This window comes from Ovis aries, chromosome 14 (genome assembly GCF_016772045.2).
Source record: "Ovis aries strain OAR_USU_Benz2616 breed Rambouillet chromosome 14, ARS-UI_Ramb_v3.0, whole genome shotgun sequence".
NCBI classification, from domain to species: domain Eukaryota; kingdom Metazoa; phylum Chordata; class Mammalia; order Artiodactyla; family Bovidae; genus Ovis; species Ovis aries.
Window position 1 is genome coordinate 1,910,128 of NC_056067.1, and position 18,137 is coordinate 1,928,264.

At 49.4% G+C, this 18,137-nt stretch overlaps 1 protein-coding gene across 5 annotated transcripts in view; it reads left to right on the top strand.

The window, feature by feature from the left end:
• ZNRF1 (zinc and ring finger 1) overlaps positions 1–18,137 on the top strand; it is an 88,919-nt gene that overhangs the window by 57,604 nt on the left and 13,178 nt on the right. The window contains exons 1-2 of one of the 5 annotated variants that reach the window (XM_042230730.1): positions 5,012–5,211; positions 6,099–6,256. The exons of the other annotated variants lie outside the window; for them this stretch is intronic. Of the exons in view, the coding sequence (XP_042086664.1) occupies positions 5,027–5,211; positions 6,099–6,256 (343 nt within the window). The 5' untranslated portion in view covers positions 5,012–5,026. Of the gene's footprint in view, positions 1–5,011; positions 5,212–6,098; positions 6,257–18,137 lie in introns of those variants that run through there. 5 annotated transcript variants of the gene reach the window in all.

The following is an 18,137-nucleotide window of genomic DNA, read 5'->3' on the forward strand; positions in this document are numbered from 1 at the left end:
CTCTTGTGGGTCGGTTTGAAGTATGAATTCCTTTACTCTGAAAAGTTCAGACTCAATCTGCTCCTTCTGTGTCCACGTGGAAAACGATCCACGGTGCTGGGGTTGTCCCAGTGTCCCATTGTCCACGGCTTTCCCTGACCTCTGCCTGGAGGCAGTGGAAGGGGGCCACCCGGCAGAGTCGCCGGCCTGAGTCCGTGCACATTCGGCTGCCCCATGCGTGAGCTGGAGTCGTGTGGTCAGCCCGCAAAGTGGGTATGGAGGACCCAAGTGCACAGAACCTTTCAGGGTGGGCAGGTCGATACCTGGAGTGTTGAGCTGTATTAATTTTTGGAGTACATGTTGAAATATTCATGAACAGACTTATCTGAAATTGACTTTAAGATAATCCAGGTGGGCGGGGTAAAGATCAGGTGGCTGTATAATTTGCTGTCCAGTCCTCGGCATGTTTGAGACTGAACAAAGTGAAAGTAAGAGTCACTCAGTTGTGCCAGGCCAGAATCCTGGAGTGGGTGGCCATTCCCTCCTCCAGGGGATCTTCCCCACCCAGGGGTTGAACCCAAGTCTCCTGCACTGCAGACGGATACAGCGGGGCTAGTAGTTCCATTAGGACGCAAGGTTTAAACCGTGATTGTCTCCACACATCAAGACATGGCCACCCCAGGGGAGAAAGAGACTGACTGGGTCTGAGTTAATCACTGCTGAAGCTGGGTGATGAGTGCCTGGGAGCTCGTTATATCCTGTGTTTTTGTCTGAAATTCTCCATGATAAAAAGGCTTTGTAAAAGGAAATGTATCTAGCAGACTATCAAGCCTGTCTGGGAAATGGCCCCTGGGTTCCTGGCGGCCCTCACCCCGGGGTAGAAGACCCAGGTCACCAGCTGCTGCTCTTCTGCTGCCCCTGGGCACTGCCCCGAGGGGGCGGCAGCAGGTGGGGGGGCTCTGCCTGTCCTTGTTGCTCGAAGCAGTGGGAACTTGAGGGTGTTCTAGCTCAGCGAGGCTTGGTCTGGGGGCAGTGTGGGGGCAGGGCCGACCTTTTCCCTGCCCCCAGAGCTTTCAAGGCCTGCCCAGGTGGCAGCCAAAGCCCCACATCCGCTGCACACCGCAGTGCTGGGTGGCAGGCCACCTGCAGCCTGTGCACACACCCGTGTGATTACCTCGGGTGCCCTCACGGGGACCACAGGCGTGGGCAGGAAGCGGCGTGACCGCAGTGGGCTCCAACCGACGTTCCGTCTCACACACTGTGACCCCACGTGGCGCTCGCCGCGCTGTGGCAGCTGCTGGAGCCCCGGGTGGCAGCGGGTGAACCTCTGCTGGGAACCGGCTCACAGTCTGGTGTAGCCTCCCCTTGCTGTCTGCCCCCGGTCATACAGCTTGAGCCTTCTCACCCAGTTCCGCAAAGTGCGGTGTTTGTTCACCTGACGGATGTTTTCAGGAGCCCACCCTCTGGGGACGCAGCAGTAAAGGGGCCTCCAGGGAGCATGCGGCGGCCTGGGGGTGACGCAGGCGCGGCGGCCGGGAGCGCTGGCAGGGTGCTGCTGGAGAGGGCTGGGTGTTCAGGAGGGTCGTCTGAGATGGTTTGGGGAAACAGACATCATCAGGGAGAGGGTCCTTACGGGGACCGGAGCGCCAGTGCAGCCCCGTGGGGCAGGAGCAGGAGAGTCGCTTTCTCAGACACCGGTGATGGTTGGAGAAGCAGCTTGCAGATACCCCCGCCTGGGAGTCGCTGGTAACCTTGCTGAGGGCAGTTTGGGGGTTTAGAGTAGCGCAGGAGGGTATGCAAGCAGGGGAGTGAGGACCATTGCAGACGGCTTCTTTGCAGGTGCTTTCCATGGTGCGTGAGGCACTTGCTGCTTTGCAATGGTGGAAGTGGACCTGAGAGAGGCTTGTGTTGGGGGGGTGCCTGGCCCGCACGTGCAGACTGGTGGACAGGGAAAGTGCACTTAATGGGACGTGTTGTAAAGACCCTCATCGTAAGGAAGAGCCCTGGAGGGCCTGGTTCCATGTATTTGTAATCTCTCTGTTGCTATCCAAATGGTTCTGAACTTTGGGGTTTTAAACCCAAACCCTTCTGACAGTCTAAATCTACAGATTCATACCCAAGAAAAACACTCCTATGATGTTGTTTAGGGAGGTTGATGGATCCTCTGACGTCTGTTCCAGGAGCACCCAGGTCAAGAGGCTACACATCACATACGTTCCCAAGGCCGTCAGTCCCTGAAGGCTCTAGAACTGGCAGGGAAAACTTGCTTGTCTCTTCTTCCCGAGGAGATCGTCAATTCCTTGAGGGTAAAGGCAATGTAATGTTTTGCCTTGTTTGTTACGCTTAGTGACCGGAGTAAGAGCGAGGAGACAGACTGCCTGCCTCACTTGGCCGCTCCCCGCGTGAGTGTGGGCGCGGCTGGCCGTGCAGTCCTCACTGACGCCCGAGACAGGACACCACGCTTCAGCAACTTCCTGTCAAGCCGACAGCTCCCCTGTAGCAAGTTGTTCCTTTGGGGAAGTAACCAGGCCTCCTGTTATATTTTGTGTTGGTTTCCTGTTACGGGTGTAACAAATGATCACAACACAAATTTATTGTCTTACATTTTTGGAGGATAAAATTCCTGAAATGGCCAAGGCTTCGCCAGGATTGCATTTCTTGTGGCGGTTCCAGAGAAGCCATTTCCTTGCCTTTTGGAGCCTCTGGAGGCCACCCGCTCTCCTTGGCTCGTGGCGCATTCCTTTGTCTTCAGAGCCTGCAGCTAGCATTTTCAAACGCCTCTCTGACATCTGATTCCCTGGCCATCTCCTTTACCTTGTAAAGAATCTGTAACCACATTGAGCCCCCCCGAATGATCCAGGATAGTCTTCCATTTTAAAATCCTTAATTTATCCCATCTGTAATGCCCTTTTCTCCACACAAGATAATATTTACATAAAGTAATTGTACTACAATAAAAAGTATATTTTTATATAAAAAAGGTAACATTTGCAGCTTCCAGAGGTTAGGGTGTGGACACCTTTTAGGGACTGTTATTCTGCCAGCCAAACACTTCTATAGCTATTTACACATATGTTCTCATTCAGAGGCTCGGTTGGTAAAATTATTCCTGGTTTACAGGTGAGAAAATGGAAGCTCAGAATTTCCCCTGGGCTCCAAAATTCATGACTTGAGTGCTGGAATTCTGAGTCCTAACCACCTTGTTCAATTCTGCTTGGCTGCTCGTGTTTTAGTTCTCATATCTTCCATGGATTTCAGTTAGTGATATTTGTCAGTATTATGTTCCTGATACCAATATTTGGGGAAGTTGATGTGCTGACTCAGTGAAATAAGGAAATGTCAAAACCTATGTAATCGTGGTTATCATAGCAAAACACCAAAGTGAAGAAAGAATTTAATTCCAGTTTGCATGGCCTTCCCATTTCTCAAGCATTCATGTGTAAGGTCCAGTACAGAGACTGCTGAGTGGCTTAATAGTTTGTCCGCTGACATATACTTGATTTTCATGTTACAGCACGTTACTAATATTTCGCCTGCCAGCCAGCCAGATTATGTATCGTTAGGCGATCTCTGACTTTAACCTTGGAACTGTGATGAGGCAAGATGAGGCGGTTTTGCCGTGTTCCTGCTGCTACACTGGAGTCTCTTCCTTTGCCCTCTTCGCTGCCCCACACCGACCTCTCCCATTTTTGTCTCCTAGACTCCAAGCCATCAGTATAGTGGCACACTTAACACATCTTGATAGGGGTCATTCGCTGTTTCAGGGATCTTAGAATTGGTGGCCCTTCCTGCCCGCGCTTTGTGTCTGGAGGGTCCCTGGGAAATCCTTTCTAATTCATTGGTCGGTACCTCTAGCTCTCTACCGTCTCCTCACCTCTCCCTCTGTGGTCCTCAACGCTGTGGATGACAGGAGATCAAGGGCTGAAGCACGAAGGTCTTCTCGTGCCCTGGCAGTTCTCTCCCACAGGGTTGATCACGCCACTGCTCTTGAGCTCTCAAAACGACCTCCTTCTATTCTTCTGGCTTCTTCCTCTTTAGAAGCCATTTCAAAGCACAGTTGTGGCCGGCGGGATCGTGTCCGCCGAGTTCCTGCCTGCATCTCCTTCTGTGTCGGAGGTGCAGATGAGCAGCGGATGCCCTGCTGAGAAGGGGCCAGGTCTCTAGGCCCAGGTGAGACGCCAGCCAGCACTCATCCTTGCAGATAACCCAGCTCAGCCTGCCATGTGGGCGCGTGGCAGGGCCCGACCTGAGCGATTGGTTTCTGTGGAGCGTGTGCAGCAGTGTGAGATCCGCGTCCTGAGACGATACTGGGGCCTGTGGAGGGGTCTTCCGGCAGACCTCCAGTGACACGGAGGACAGGGCTGTCAGCGTGAGTAGACGCAGGTCCCCCAGTGCTAGGCAAGTGGCGTTTTTCATGAGCGGTCACTCAGATGAGAGTGTCATGTCCATTCGCCGGGTGAGTCAGATGCTGGCTGAACATGATCTCATGGTGTGTTCAAGCGTTTCCTTTCTTGTAAGTGAAAAATCTCTATCAGGCTTGTGTGCATTGGGATGGACAGTGCCTTCAGAAACCCAGGAATAAACTCTTTGTCCTGCATGGGTTTTGTGCAAAAATTTCCATCTTTGTCCTTTTCTCTTTGCTAACTCTCCTTCTCTCCTCCAACTCCACCTTCTCTCTCTCTCTCACAAACCATTTTTTAGAAGTTACTTAAAAGTTGGAAATTTTAAGTATATCAGTCAGGATCCCAGGACTTGGAAGAGTGTGGGCTGACAATAGGGTGATTCCAAGTATAGTCACGTTTCTCTGGGAAAGTCAACGGAGGGCACCTGTTAGGTGTGAGGGTAGGCCTGCATGGTGCGTGTCCTGCTCAGACAGCACCCCCTCAGAACCGGAAGAAGCGAGGCTCGCGTCTGCTGTCACTGTGGAGACAGTCCCCATATCTCTGGGGTTGGAAACTGCCCTTTCTGCCTAAAACCCGGATGTTACATTCCCTTTGTCTCTTCTGAGGGAGGGGGCTCCTTGGCCCTGCTTGATGCAATTGAGTGAATGAGGAGAAGCGTGAGCAGTCCTGCCTGTTCCACAGGTGCACTGCTGCATTGCCCAGACTCCAGAAAGCCCCCTCTAACCACGGCTGTGGTGCTGGCTCCTCCAGAGGATGTGGGCCTGTGCTATGCTGGGACTTGGAATGGAGGCAGGACCACCACTGAGAGGAGAGCATGGTACTCGGCTGAGTAAGTGGATATTTCCCGGCCAGCCTTGTCTGTCCTATTGCCTAGCTTATAGATAAGCCTAATATCCAAGAATCTGAAGGAATTCTGCCTTGATCCTTTGGGTCCTGGGCCATCTTCCTCTTTGAACACATGAGCTATCCTGTAATTAAGACATCTCCAAACTAAGAGCCAGATGCTCATCTGGAGACCACATCCACACTGAGTCATGATTGGCCGCCCCTGAGTTTGCCCGGAGCATGCTAGCCATGTGGTGAGGGGTTATCATTTGACAGTAGTGTTTCCTGGTCAGTGGCTGGTGACTGGAACACTCTCACACGGAGCCTTTCATCCTTTTTGTATTTGTCCTTGCTTAGGCCCAGGTCATCAGACTGTCCTGCCCCTTCTTGCTTCCCTCCACCCAGTAATCCTCCTAGATAGTCCTTCCAGGGCCTCTTTATGGAAGAAATGGGTTAGAGGGTCAAGGGGAACGGGACCAGTTACCAGCATAGCTCCTGCTCCTGGCAAATGCTTTTCCCGCTCTTCTCTTGGCTGGAGCGCTGGTGTCGGGCCCCACCTGGCAGGAGCGCAGCCAGGCCTTGCCGTGGCCGTGGGCGAGTTTGCAGTCACCGGGCTCACGCCCACTTGCACAGCCTGCAGCTCTTGCCTTTGTGCCCATGAGAGGCACTCCATTGAGCCTGTTGTCATTTTTAGCCAATGAACGGGATAGAGGTACTGATTGGGATTCAGCCTGTATATTTAAAAAACATTTACATATGTGTTTTCATGCATCCATTGATTCTAAGGCACGTGCACTTCACAATTTAACAACTGAACACAATCTAACTCTGAAATCGGGGTGTGTCATATCACTCAAATTATGACTGACAGCTTGTTTCTCTTTCTTGGAGGTTCATAATGGTGCCCCTTAAAAGGATGGCAGAGGGGGAGACAAGTCGAGAGAGTAGCATTGACTTGTATACACTGCTGCGTGTAGAACAGATAACGAGCAGAAGCCTGCTGTGCAGAACGGGGAACCCAGCTCTGTGCTCTGTGGCGCCCTGGAGAGGTGGGACCTTGGGGGACAGGAGGGAGGTTCCAGAGGGAGCGGATTTGTGTATACTTGTAGCTGATTCACACTGTTGTACAGTAGAAGCTGGAACAGCATTGTAAAGCAATTACACTCCAATTGAAAAAAAAAATTGATGGCATCTTAGAGCCCACAAAAATACATTACGTAGGATCAGCTCATTTTTCACTTCTTTGCCCAAAGAATTTGTATATTTCCCCAAATAGGCAGATTTACTAGCAAGGCTCTGTATATTCACGCTGCACTAGGTGCAGCCAAGTAAAATGGGCGCCTCATATGTCACATGACTTTGCTCTGCACAGAGCACTTGCGTATCCACTGTTGGTTGGATTTTAGAACTATATTGGAAAGAAGGCAGGGTGCTATCCTATGCATATATTGCTGAGGAGCTGGTACAAGGCCACCTGGCTAGTGATAAAGAGAGCCTATTTCTTCTGACTCCTTATTAGGAGTCAGCCTAGAATCCAGAAACAGCAAAAATACATTGGTTTGTTTTCCTTGCTTAGAGTAGAGAATGGAGATCAGTACCCTGAGAGAATCTTTATAGTAGGCAGCAATTGGGAATCTAAACACCCACAGAAGAAGATGGCTAAACACAATATATGATTACTGTAGAACGCAGAGGCATTGAAAATGACACGTATGTGGACTGTTACTGATACAAAGAGATTGTATATTTAAAAGAGGGAAATATGGATATCTGGGCAGAGAGGATTCTAATCAGAATGCATGTCTCATTGCTTTGATTCTGCTGCCAACCGTTGACCTCTTCCAGCAGGCAGGGACAGGCAGGGCCTGGAGGAGTCATGAAGGCTGAACCCCTGAGCAGATGCTAAGGTAGAGAAGTTACGGAAGAGGAGACGAGACCCAGCTGGAAGATGGACCCAAGACACTTGACATGCAAGTAGTAGGGGCCCTCAGAGGAGAACAAGGGAGAGGAAGGGGGTATCAGTGAGGACAGGTTAGAAGTAGGTTAAAGTGTCGTAGCAGACAGTCCATACGGTCAGTAGTTTAACTCAACAAGTTTATTTTCCCCGCATGATGCGGTAGCCGGTATAGGTACGGGAGGAGGGGGTTTTGCTGGTTGTTGTTATCCAGGAACAAAAGGTGACAGAGCCTTTGAATCATGAACTATTAATAGCACTTAAAGGTGGCTTGGAAGTGCCTATATCACTTCTCCTATTTTATTCACCAAAGCAAATCACAATCCCACTGTTAACTTCAGAGGGAGGCGCATATGTTCCTACCATACAGCCGGAAGGAGGAAAGCTGGAAATATTTGGTAAACGGCACTCCTGACCTGCCATGAAGGGAAAAAACTGAGATACATCTAAGAGTATCCTAGTAATATTGCCTAACTCTTAGGATGGAAAGAAAAATCTTTCAAGGTTTCAGGCCAAAGGAACATACCATTTACAAAGGAGAAAGAACCACACTGGCATCAGATTTTCTATTTGCAACTCCAGGAAGCTAAAAAATGATAGAAATTTATCTGCAGACCACTGAGGAAGAAAGGAGGGCAAGTCAAGAATCATATACCCAGGCAAACATTTATCTAACATGGTTTAGTTCAGTTCAATTGCTCAGTCATGTCTGACTCTTTGCAGCCCCATGGACTGCAGCACACCAGGCCTCCCTGTCCATCACCAACTCTCAGAGCTTGCTCAAACTCATGTCCATCAAGTCGGTGATGCCATCCAACCCTCTCATCCTTTGTCGTCCCCTTCTCCTGCCTTCAAGCTTTCCCAGCATCAGGGTCATTTCCAGTGAGTCAGTTCTTCACATCAGGTGGCCAAAGTATTGGAGTTTCAGCTTTAGCATCAGTCCATCCAATGAACATTCAGGACTGATCTCCTTTAGGATGGACTGGTTGGATCTCCTTGCAGTCCAAAGGGCTCTCAAGAGTCTTCTCCAACATCACAGTTCAAAAGCATCAATTCTTCGGTGCTCAGCTTTCTCTATAGTTCAACTCTCTGATCCATACGTGACTACTGGAAAAACCATAGTTTTGACTAGACAGACCTTTGTTGACAAAGTAATGTCTCTGCTTTTTAATATACTGTCTAGGTTGGTCATACCATTTCTTCCAAGGAGCAAGTGTCTTTTAATTTCATGGCTGCAATCACCATTTGCAGTGATTTTGGAGCCCCCCAAAATAAAGTCTGACACTGTTTCCATTGTTCCCCCATCTATTTGTCATAAAGTGATGAGACTGGATACCATGGTCTTAGTTTTCTGAATGTTAAATTTTAAGCCAGCTTTTTCACTCTCCACTTTCATCAAGAGGCTCTTTAGTTCTCTTTCTGCCATAAGGGTGATGTCATCTGCGTATCTGAGGTTATTGATCTTTCTCCCAGCAGTCCTGATGCCAGCTTGTCCTTCCTTCATCCAACCTGGCATTTCACATGATATACTCTGCATGTAAGTACACCAATGAAATCTCAAATCTTCAGCGTACATTCACAGAATTCTGACAGATACATGCATGTGTATGACCTAAGCCCCCCCGTGACACAGCATTTTCATCACCCCAAAAGCTTCTCTGAACCTTTTTCAATTAATCTCTGCCCCAACCGCTACCCCTAGAGACAGCCACTGTTCTGATTTTTTCCACCGTAGGTTAACTTTTCCTGTTGTAGAACTTTGTATAATTCCTGTTATAGGTGCTCTTTCGTGCACTTCACTCAGCATGTTTTTAATGACCATCTGTGTTCCAAGTGTCAGTAGTTTATGCTGCTTATTGCTGAGTAGGGTTCTAATTGCATTCCATGATTATATCACATTTATCCATGCTATTGACGATCAGTTGGGTTTTTTCAGAGATTTCTTACTAGAATAAAGCTGTGGTGAATATTCTGAGACATATTCATATAGACATATGTTTTTGTTTCTTTTGGATAAATATTTAGACACTAATTCTTGTGTTAGGAGGGCTTCCCAGGTGCTCCAGTGGTTAAGAACCCACCTGCCATTGCAGGCGATGCAAGAGACACGTGTTCGATCCCTGGTTCAGGAAGATCCCCTGGCGTAGGAAATGGCAACCCACTCCAGTATTCAGTTGAGTTCAGTTCAGTCGCTCAGTCATGTCCGACTCTTTGCGACCCCATGAATCGCAGCACGCCAGGCCTCCCTGTTCATCACCGTCTCCCGGAGTTCACCCAAACTCACGTCCGTCAAGTCTGTGATGCCATCCAGCCGTCTCATCCTGGGTTGTCCCCTTCTCCTCCTGCCCCCAATCCCTCCCAGCATCAGAGTCTTTTCCAATCAGTGAACTCTTTGCATGAGGTGGCCAAAGTACTGGAGTTTCAGCTTTAGCATCATTCCTTCCAAAGAAATCCCAGGGTTGATCTCCTTCAGAATGGACTAGTTGGATCTCCTTGCAGTCCAAGGGACTCTCAAGAGTCTTCTCCAACACCACAGTTCAAAAGCATCAATTCTTCGGCGCTCAGCCTTCTTCACAGTCCAACTCTCACATCCATACATGACCATAGGAAAAACCATAGCCTTGACTAGACGGACCTTAGTCGGCAAAGTAATGTCTCTGCTTTTGAATATACTATCTAGGTTGCTCGTAACTTGCCTTCCAAGGAGTAAGTGTCTTTTAATTTCATGGCTGCAGTCACCATCTGCAGTGATTTTGGAGCCCCCAAAAATAAAGTCTGACATTGTTTCCACTGTTTCCATCTATTTCCCATGAAGTGATGGGACCAGATGCCATCATCTTCGTTTTCTGAATGTTGAGCTTTAAGCCAACTTTTTTGCTCTTCTCTTTCACTTTCATCAAGAGGCTTTTTAGCTCCTCTTCACTTTCTGCCATAAGGGTGGTGTCATCTGCATATCTGAGGTTATTGATATTTCTCCTGGCAGTCTTGATTCCAGCTTGTGTTTCTTCCAGTCCAGCGTTTCTCATGATGTACTCTGCATAGAAGTTAAATAAGCAGGGTGACAATATACATCCTTGACGTACTCCTTTTCCTATTTGGAACCTGTCTGTTGCTCCATGTTCAGTTCTAACTGTTGCTTCCTGACCTGCGTACAGATTTTTCAAGAGGCAGGTGAGATGGTCTGGTATTCCCATCTCTTTCAGAATTTTCCACAGTTTATTGTGATCCACACAGTCAAAGGCTTTGGCATAGTCAATAAAGCAGAAATAGATGTTTTTCTGGAACTCTCTTGCTTTTTCCATGATCCAGCGGATGTTGGCCATTTGATCTCTGGTTCCTCTGCCTTTTCTAAATCCAGCTTGAACATCAGGGAGTTCACAGTTCACGTATTGCTGAAGCCTGGCTTGGAGAATTTTGAGCATTACTTTACTAGCATGTCAGATGAGTGCAATTGTGTGGTAGTTTGAGCATTCTTTGGCATTGCCTTTCTTAGGGATTGGAATGAAAACTGACCTTTTCCAGTCCTGTGGCCACTGCTGAGTTTTCCAAATTTGCTGACATATTGAGTGCAGCACTTTCACAGCATCATCTTTCAGGATTTGAAACAGCTCAACTGGAATTCCATCACCTCCACTAGCTTTGTTCATAGTGATGCTTTCTAAGGCCCACTTAACTTCACTTTCCAAGATGTCTGGCTCTAGATTAGTGATTACACCATCGTGATTATCTGGGTCATGAAGATCTTTTTGTACAGTCTTCTGTGTATTCTTGCCACCTCTTCTTAATATATCTTCTGCTTCTGTTAGGTCTAGACCATTTCTGTCCTTTATTGAGCCCATCTTTGCATGAAATGTTCCCTTGGTATCTCTAATTTTTTGAAGACATCTCTAGTCTTTCCCATTCTGTTGTTTTCCTCTATTTCTTTGTATTGATCACTGAAGAAGGCTTTCTTATCTCTCCTTGCCATTCTTTGGAACTCTGCATTCAGATGCTTATATCTTTCCCTTTCTCCTTGGCTTTTCGCTTCTCTTCTTTTCACAGTTATTTGTAAGGCCTCCCCAGACAGCCATTTTGCTTTTTTGCATTTCTTTTCCATGGGGATGGTCTTGATCCCTGTCTCCTGTACAGTGTCATGAACCTCATTCCATAGTTCATCAGGCACTCTCTCTATCAGATCCAGGTCCTTAAATCTATTTCCCACTTACACTGTATCATCATAAGGGATTTGATTTAGGTCATACCTGAATGGTCTAGCGGTTTTCCCTACTTTCTTCAATTTGGGTCTGAATTTGGTAATAAGGAGTTCATGATCTGAGCCACAGTCAGCTCCCGGTCTTGTTTTTGCTGACTGTATAGAGCTTCTCCATCTTTGGCTGCAAAGAATATAATCAATCTGATTTCAGTGTTGACCATCTGGTGATGTCCATGTGTAGAGTCTTCTCTTGTGTTGTTGGAAGAGGGTGTTTGCTCTGACCAGTGCATTTTCTTGGCAAAACTCTATTAGTCTTTGCCCTGCTTCATTCTGCATTCCAAGGCCAAATTTGCCTGTTACTCCAGGTGTTTCTTGACTTCCTACTTTTGCATTCCAGTCCCCTATAATGAAAAGGACATCTTTTTTGGGTGTTAGTTCTAAAAGGTCTTGTAGGTCTTCATAAAACTGTTCAACTTCAGCTTCTTCAGCGTTACTGATTGGGGCATAGACTTGGATAACTGTGATATTGAATGGTTTGCCTTGGAGACGAACAGAGATCATTCTTTTGTTTTTGAGATTGCATCCAAGTACTGCATTTCGGACTCTTTTGTTGACCATGAGGGCTACTCCATTTCTTCTGAGAGATTCCTGCCCGCAGTAGTAGATATAATGGTCATCTGAGTTAAATTCACCCATTCCAGTCCATTTTAGTTCGCTGATTCCTAGAATGTCGACGTTCACCCTTGCCATCTCCTGTTTGACCACTTCCAATTTGCCTTGATTCATGGACCTGACATTCCAGGTTCCTATGCAATATTGCTCTTACAGCATCGGATCTTGCTTCTATCACCAGTCACATCCACAACTGGGTATTGTTTTTGCTTTGGCTCCATCCCTTCATTCTTTCTGGAGTTATTTCTCCACTGATCTCCAGTAGCATATCGGGCACCTACTGACCTGGGGAGTTCCTCTTTGGTATCCTATCATTTTGCCTTTTCATACTGTTCATGGGGTTCTCAAGGGAAGAATACTGAAGTGGTTTGCCATTCCCTTCTCCAGTGGACCACGTTCTGTCAGGCCTCTCCACCATGACCCGCCCTTCTTGGGTTGCCCCACGGGCATGGCTTAATTTCATTGAGTTCGACAAGGCTGTGGTCCTAGTGTGATTAGATTGACTCATTTTCTGTGAGTAAGGTTTCAGTGTGTCTGCCCTCTGGTGCCCTCTTGCAACACCTACCATCTTACTTGGGTTTCTCTTACCTTGGACGTGGGGGTATCTCTTCACGGCTGCTCCAGCAAAGCACAGCCACTGCTCCTTCCCTTGGACGAGGGGTATCTCCTTACCACCGCTGTTCCTGACCTTCAATGTGGGATGGCTCCTCTAGGCCCTCCTGCGCCCACATAGCCACCACTCCTCGGATGCTCCTCCCGGCCGCTAGCTCCTCTCGGCTTCCGTCCCTGACCTCGGACGCAGGGTAGCTCCTCCCAGCCGCCCCCGCTGACCTCGGATGCAGGGTAGCTCCTCTCGGCCGTTCCTGCGCCGTTGCAGCCTGGCACTCTAGGCCGCTGCCCCTGACATCTGACGTGGGGTAGCTCCTCTCTGCACTTAGTGTTCATGCCAGGAAAATTCCATGAACAGATGAGCATGGTGGGCTACAGTCTGGGGCCACAATGAGTAGGACGTGATTGAGCAACTGCGCACAACAACCTCTTGGGTTAGGCTAAGTGTGTGTTTTGTCTTACAAAGAACTACCAGACCTTTTCCCACAATGACTGTGTCTTATACTCCCTCCAGGAATATGAGCGTTCCAGTTGCCCCATATCCTCAGCAACGTTTGTTGCTGTCAGTCTTGAACATTTGACATGCTAATAAAGAAACGTATTTGAGTTCTCCAGAGAAACCAAACCACTGGGATATGTTATATATATGTATTTCCATTGCTATGCCGTTGTATTCTCTGCAGGGCTTCCACAAATTGGATGATGCCAACCCATACTGGGGAGGTCAATCTGCTTTACTCACTCTTTGAACTCAAATGTTAATCTCATTCAGAAACTCCCAGATATAATGTGTAACCAAATATCTGTGTACCCCATGACCCAGTAAACACAAAATTAACCAACATAACAGATACATTAAGTACATACACAGAGACGCACTTGGTATTAAATTGATTTCAAGTATCTATCCTTAGGCTGTCTCCTGATACTTGCTATGAGAATTCTGTTGGCTCCTGGGACAGTAGGTGAGCCCCAGACTCTGGAACGGAGTCTAGAGGATGAGTCCAGAAGAGGTGTGTCGAAAGAGGCAACAGTCAGAACTGGTGGCCTTTCCCTAGTCCAGGATTCTCTGCAGGAGAGAATGGCCCAGACATCAACCACTGATAAACTGTATTGGTTTCCAGTTGTTTCTCTGGTGGAGGGAGGGAGAGAGAGGCAGTCGGTGTGTGTTAAAAATGTGATACTTACTCATGTGCTCTCGGGGACACGTTTCTTCGGTATAGAAAAATAAGTCATCCAGCGTTACCCCTTGGCCTTTCATTGTAATAAATCCCATTTAATAGAATTCATGCGGTCAAGTCTCATTTAACAGACATTAGGCACCACAGGAATATAAGAGGGAGGAATCTGGCAGGACACCGGGCCCTGGCTGGTAGGGACAGAGTGGGGGGTGCTTCCTGCGCCCCTCGGTGGGAGGAATTCCTTCAGCCCCCCACCAGGATGGAGGGCCTGCCTGGCTTTCTTTTCCCTAGCTGCTGCTTTTGCGTCTTCTCCCTTTAGGTGATCCCAGAGACAGGCAGAACTGGGGCAGGGCTAAAATAGCGCATCAGCTTAGAGGGTGGGTCCGGAAGGGAACTGGGGCAACGTGAGAGCACGCGTTCTGCCTGCCCAAGAAATCAGGTCTTAAAGGAGAAGGTTGCAGTTTTGGAAAATGAGAAAAGCTTTCCTTTGTATTGCAAGATAAATGCTGTAGAGGCACGAGGGAGTTGTAACTTGAGCTGGTTTCCCCAGTCTTTCCTCAGTTGCTCTGACGGTCAGATGGAAGCAACTGGGTCAAGTCCAAGGGGCCCAGTTAACCCTGTCCAGGAAGATGTTGGACGTGCATGACCACGTGTGTGTTCCTGGCTCCCTCTTGGTTCTCTGCAGGGGGGCTCACTGACACCACCTCCCTTTAACCCAGGATAGCAGGGGGACAGCCCCTTACCAGGTGGAGGCTTGTCCTGTCCCAAGAGCTCCGATCTTCGGTCCAGCGAGGATTCCTCCCACTCAGGCCACACGGTTGTCGAACGACAGGAAGCAACTGGGCTCTGGCCTTCACCTCTACATAACCCTGGGCTGATCTGATGCCAAGAGGAAGAAGGAAGACGGGGTCTCCGTAAGGATCTCCCTCTTGACTGGGGGGGTGGAAGAGTCTTCGGTGGAGCCCCCCAGCACAGTCCTGGGGCGGAGACGAGTCCCCCTCTGTGCTCTGTCCTGGCCCCTGCCTCTGCCACAGCCTTGGAGGGGCAGACAGGCTTGGGAGCTGCTGGCAGACATGGCTGGCCAGCCCAAGCTAGCAGTGCCTCCTCCCTCTGGCAGACGAAGACACAACGCGGGCAGGGCCCTCCGAAGAGAGATTAGACCGAGGGGGCGGCAGTGGGCGCATGCTGTCTGCTCACCCCGCTTCCAGGGCTCGCTGGGCAGAGTCCTCAAGAGTCCCACCTGGAGCTTGCTTCCCCGTGAAGGACAAGAGAGCATCTCTTTCTCGAATTTCCTGAGTGCTGATGAGGTCGCATGAAGCTGACGGAAATCATGTCAGTTGGATGACTGCAGGGACCACTGTTTGATCTTTGTTTGCTGGGCTGATTTTAGTTCACTTGGGACTTCTTTTTCAAAGTGGTATCAAAATTTCCTAGAATGTTTTTTAACTGTCAGATGGCTCATAGAGATCATAGTGCCAGGGACTGGAGTTCAGTCCCTGGTCAGGGAACTAAGACCCCCGCGTGCTGCAGCGGATCTAAGCCCTTTAGGATCTAAGCGACTTTAGGGCAACTAGAGAGGCCCTTGCAGCAACGGAGACCCAGGGCAGTCCATAAAAATAAAAGAGGTGTTTAAAAATCAGCCATTTCACGTGAAAAAGATCACAGTACTTGTCATCCGCAGGGCTGTTGGTGCTGAGCTGTGACTGCACAGTTCCACGCAGTGCCTGGGGCAGCAAGCAGCAGTGTCCATCCTGATCATCTGGACCTTTCAGGAAGGGAGCGGGGGTCACTAGTCCCCCCAGCCCCCAGGCTCTCCATATTTCACCTTTTGCCCTTCACGTTCCATTTAAAAGGTAGTTTGCAAACTCAGCATCTTACAGCCAATGCTACAGGCTCAGTGCCAGGAGGAAAGCAGAACTCGGTCCTTCCGTATTAATAGAACTCCCAGGGGAAAATAAACTTATCACTTGGTACAGTGTGTGGGGTTATCCAGGACCGCGGTTGCTTCAGAGGGCATTGCTGGGACGATGTGGGAGCCTTGAGGCAAATGCTTGAGGATGCCTTGTGTGTGTGTGTGTGTGTGTGTGTGTAGCATTTCACGTCCCTTTTGCTGTGTGACCCTCCTGTACTGGTCGGCCTGTCCCACGGTCCCGGGAACACAGTGCTTGCTGGGAGGCGAGACTCCCTGGCTGTTGGGTGCCAGCCCTGGCCCTCTGGCTGCGTTACCTGGGCAGGTGACCTACCCTGGTGTCCTCTTCTGCAAAACAGAGTTAACGCTAATGCTGACCCGCCTCATATTCCCAGCAAATGAGAAGACCTGCAAAGCTGCCCAGATCAGCGAAAGTGGGGTTGATGATCACCTGCATGAGTCGGTGCCTTAGAGGCTAGGGCCTGGTGTGTAGTTCCCTGTCGGCTGTACAGGACGCGCCGTTCACAGTGCTCCAGAGTCCTGTGCTCTGAAGAGACGGGCCCAGCTCACTTCTGCATGACCTGTGGCCAGGGTGCCCTGCTGGTCCGTCTCCCCCGTCCCTCACCGTCCCCCGCGTTCTTCCTCGTTACTCACTGCCTGGCTTGCTGATGGTGTGCCTTTGTTCAGCGCCATTTTAGCCCGCTTTCAGATTTCTTATTTGATCCTCCAAAGGGAAGTAGATGTGTCTCTTTTTCAGATGAGGAACTGAGGTCCAGGGAGAGTAGATAACTTGCCAAGGTCTTGAGGCTGGAAAACCCAGGTCATCTTGGCCTTCCCCGTTCACATGACAACAGACCCTGAGGTTTTTGTTTTTTTGGCCTTACACACACACACACAAATGCAGAGGTGGGTGACGGAAGTGGTACTGACCCTGCTTTCATTAGAATGTAGGTCTCTCCTACCATAGTGGCGCTTCCTCCAAGACCTAGTATTTCCCAGCCCGCCTCTTTTTGAAAACTCTGTTCTGAGGTGTGTTTCCCAACACCACCGAGCAATTAACTTAATTCTGAGGGTATCTACCTGGAGATGGCATCACATCCCACAGGCTCAGCCCCCCAGGACAGCCCCCACTTCCAAGGCCAGTCACAAGCCCAGGTTGTCACCTCCGCTTCTGTCCAGCTGCCTGTTAATTGGAGGTTCCCATGCCCCCTTCCTCTCCCAGACCGCAGAAACATTTCACTCACTATTATGTAAAGATGTAACTCAGGAACAGCCCAGCGACAGAGGTGCACAGTGTCAGGTTGGGAGGGTGAGGGGGCTGGGGGCAGTGGGCGGGGTGGGGGGGTGGCGGATGGGGGCGGTGGGGTCCCGGTGGGTGGGAACAGCAGAGCCACACTGGCTCCAGGCACACCGCTCTCCCCAGACCTCCAGCCAGAGAGCTCCAGACCCTCTCCTTCGAGGTTTGATGGGGACTTCGTCACATAGGCATGGTCGATTAAATCCCTGGCCGCTGGTGACTGGTCGAGCCTCTAGGTCAGGGGTGTGGCTGGAAGTTCCAGTCTTCTAATCACGTGGTTGGTTCTCTTGGCAACCAGACCCCATCCTTAGGTTATCATCTAGGGACTTTCCAAAAGTCACCTCAAAGGGGATGGTTACGAATAAACACTCCTTTAACTCTTTCACCTTTGGTTCTGGAGCTGTTTCAGGAAGTGACGACAGAAGCCCAAATGCTACTGGCCTTACGTTAATGGATTCCAAGGGTTTTAGTTTAGCTCTGGGCCAGAAACAGGACGAAGGCCACATATATGCTTCTGATTAGAAATCACAATATCACGCCTGCAGTCAGCTCTTTCTTCTCCAACGGCGAGGACTTTAGGTTGGGAGCTAAGAAATCTGATTCTGGTCTCAGCTCAGCCCCTCAGTTGTTTGACTGTTGGCCTCCCAGGGTCTCTTTCTTTATCTGTACGATGAGAGGATCTGCCTAAACCTGTGAATCTCAGCTTGTTTTTTCCTAGGACATAAATGTCCAGTGACGTTTCCTCCTAGACCTTTCTTGCGGGGCGTCCCTTTTTCCCAGCATCGTGGCTGTAACTTGACCCTTCTCCGATACTCGGGGAATCACGGTGGGGTGCAAAGGTTCGAATGATGCCATTGTAACAACCATGACTGCTAAGTAATCAGAGATGTGAGTAACCTACAAGGCGAAGGGCTTTTCTTTAGTGAGCAGTCCCTGTACCACCTCCCAGTGGCCGCATCAGGACGTGGTATCTGAGGGCCTGTCAAGCCCATCCTGGCCTCCCCTCAGCCCTGCGCCCTCAGCCTGCAGGCAGGGTCCTGACTTGGCAAGTTTAAAGTGAAAGCATCTTGTAGTCACTTAAAGCGTCGCAAAACCTTGGTCTTTTGAGTGAGAAAG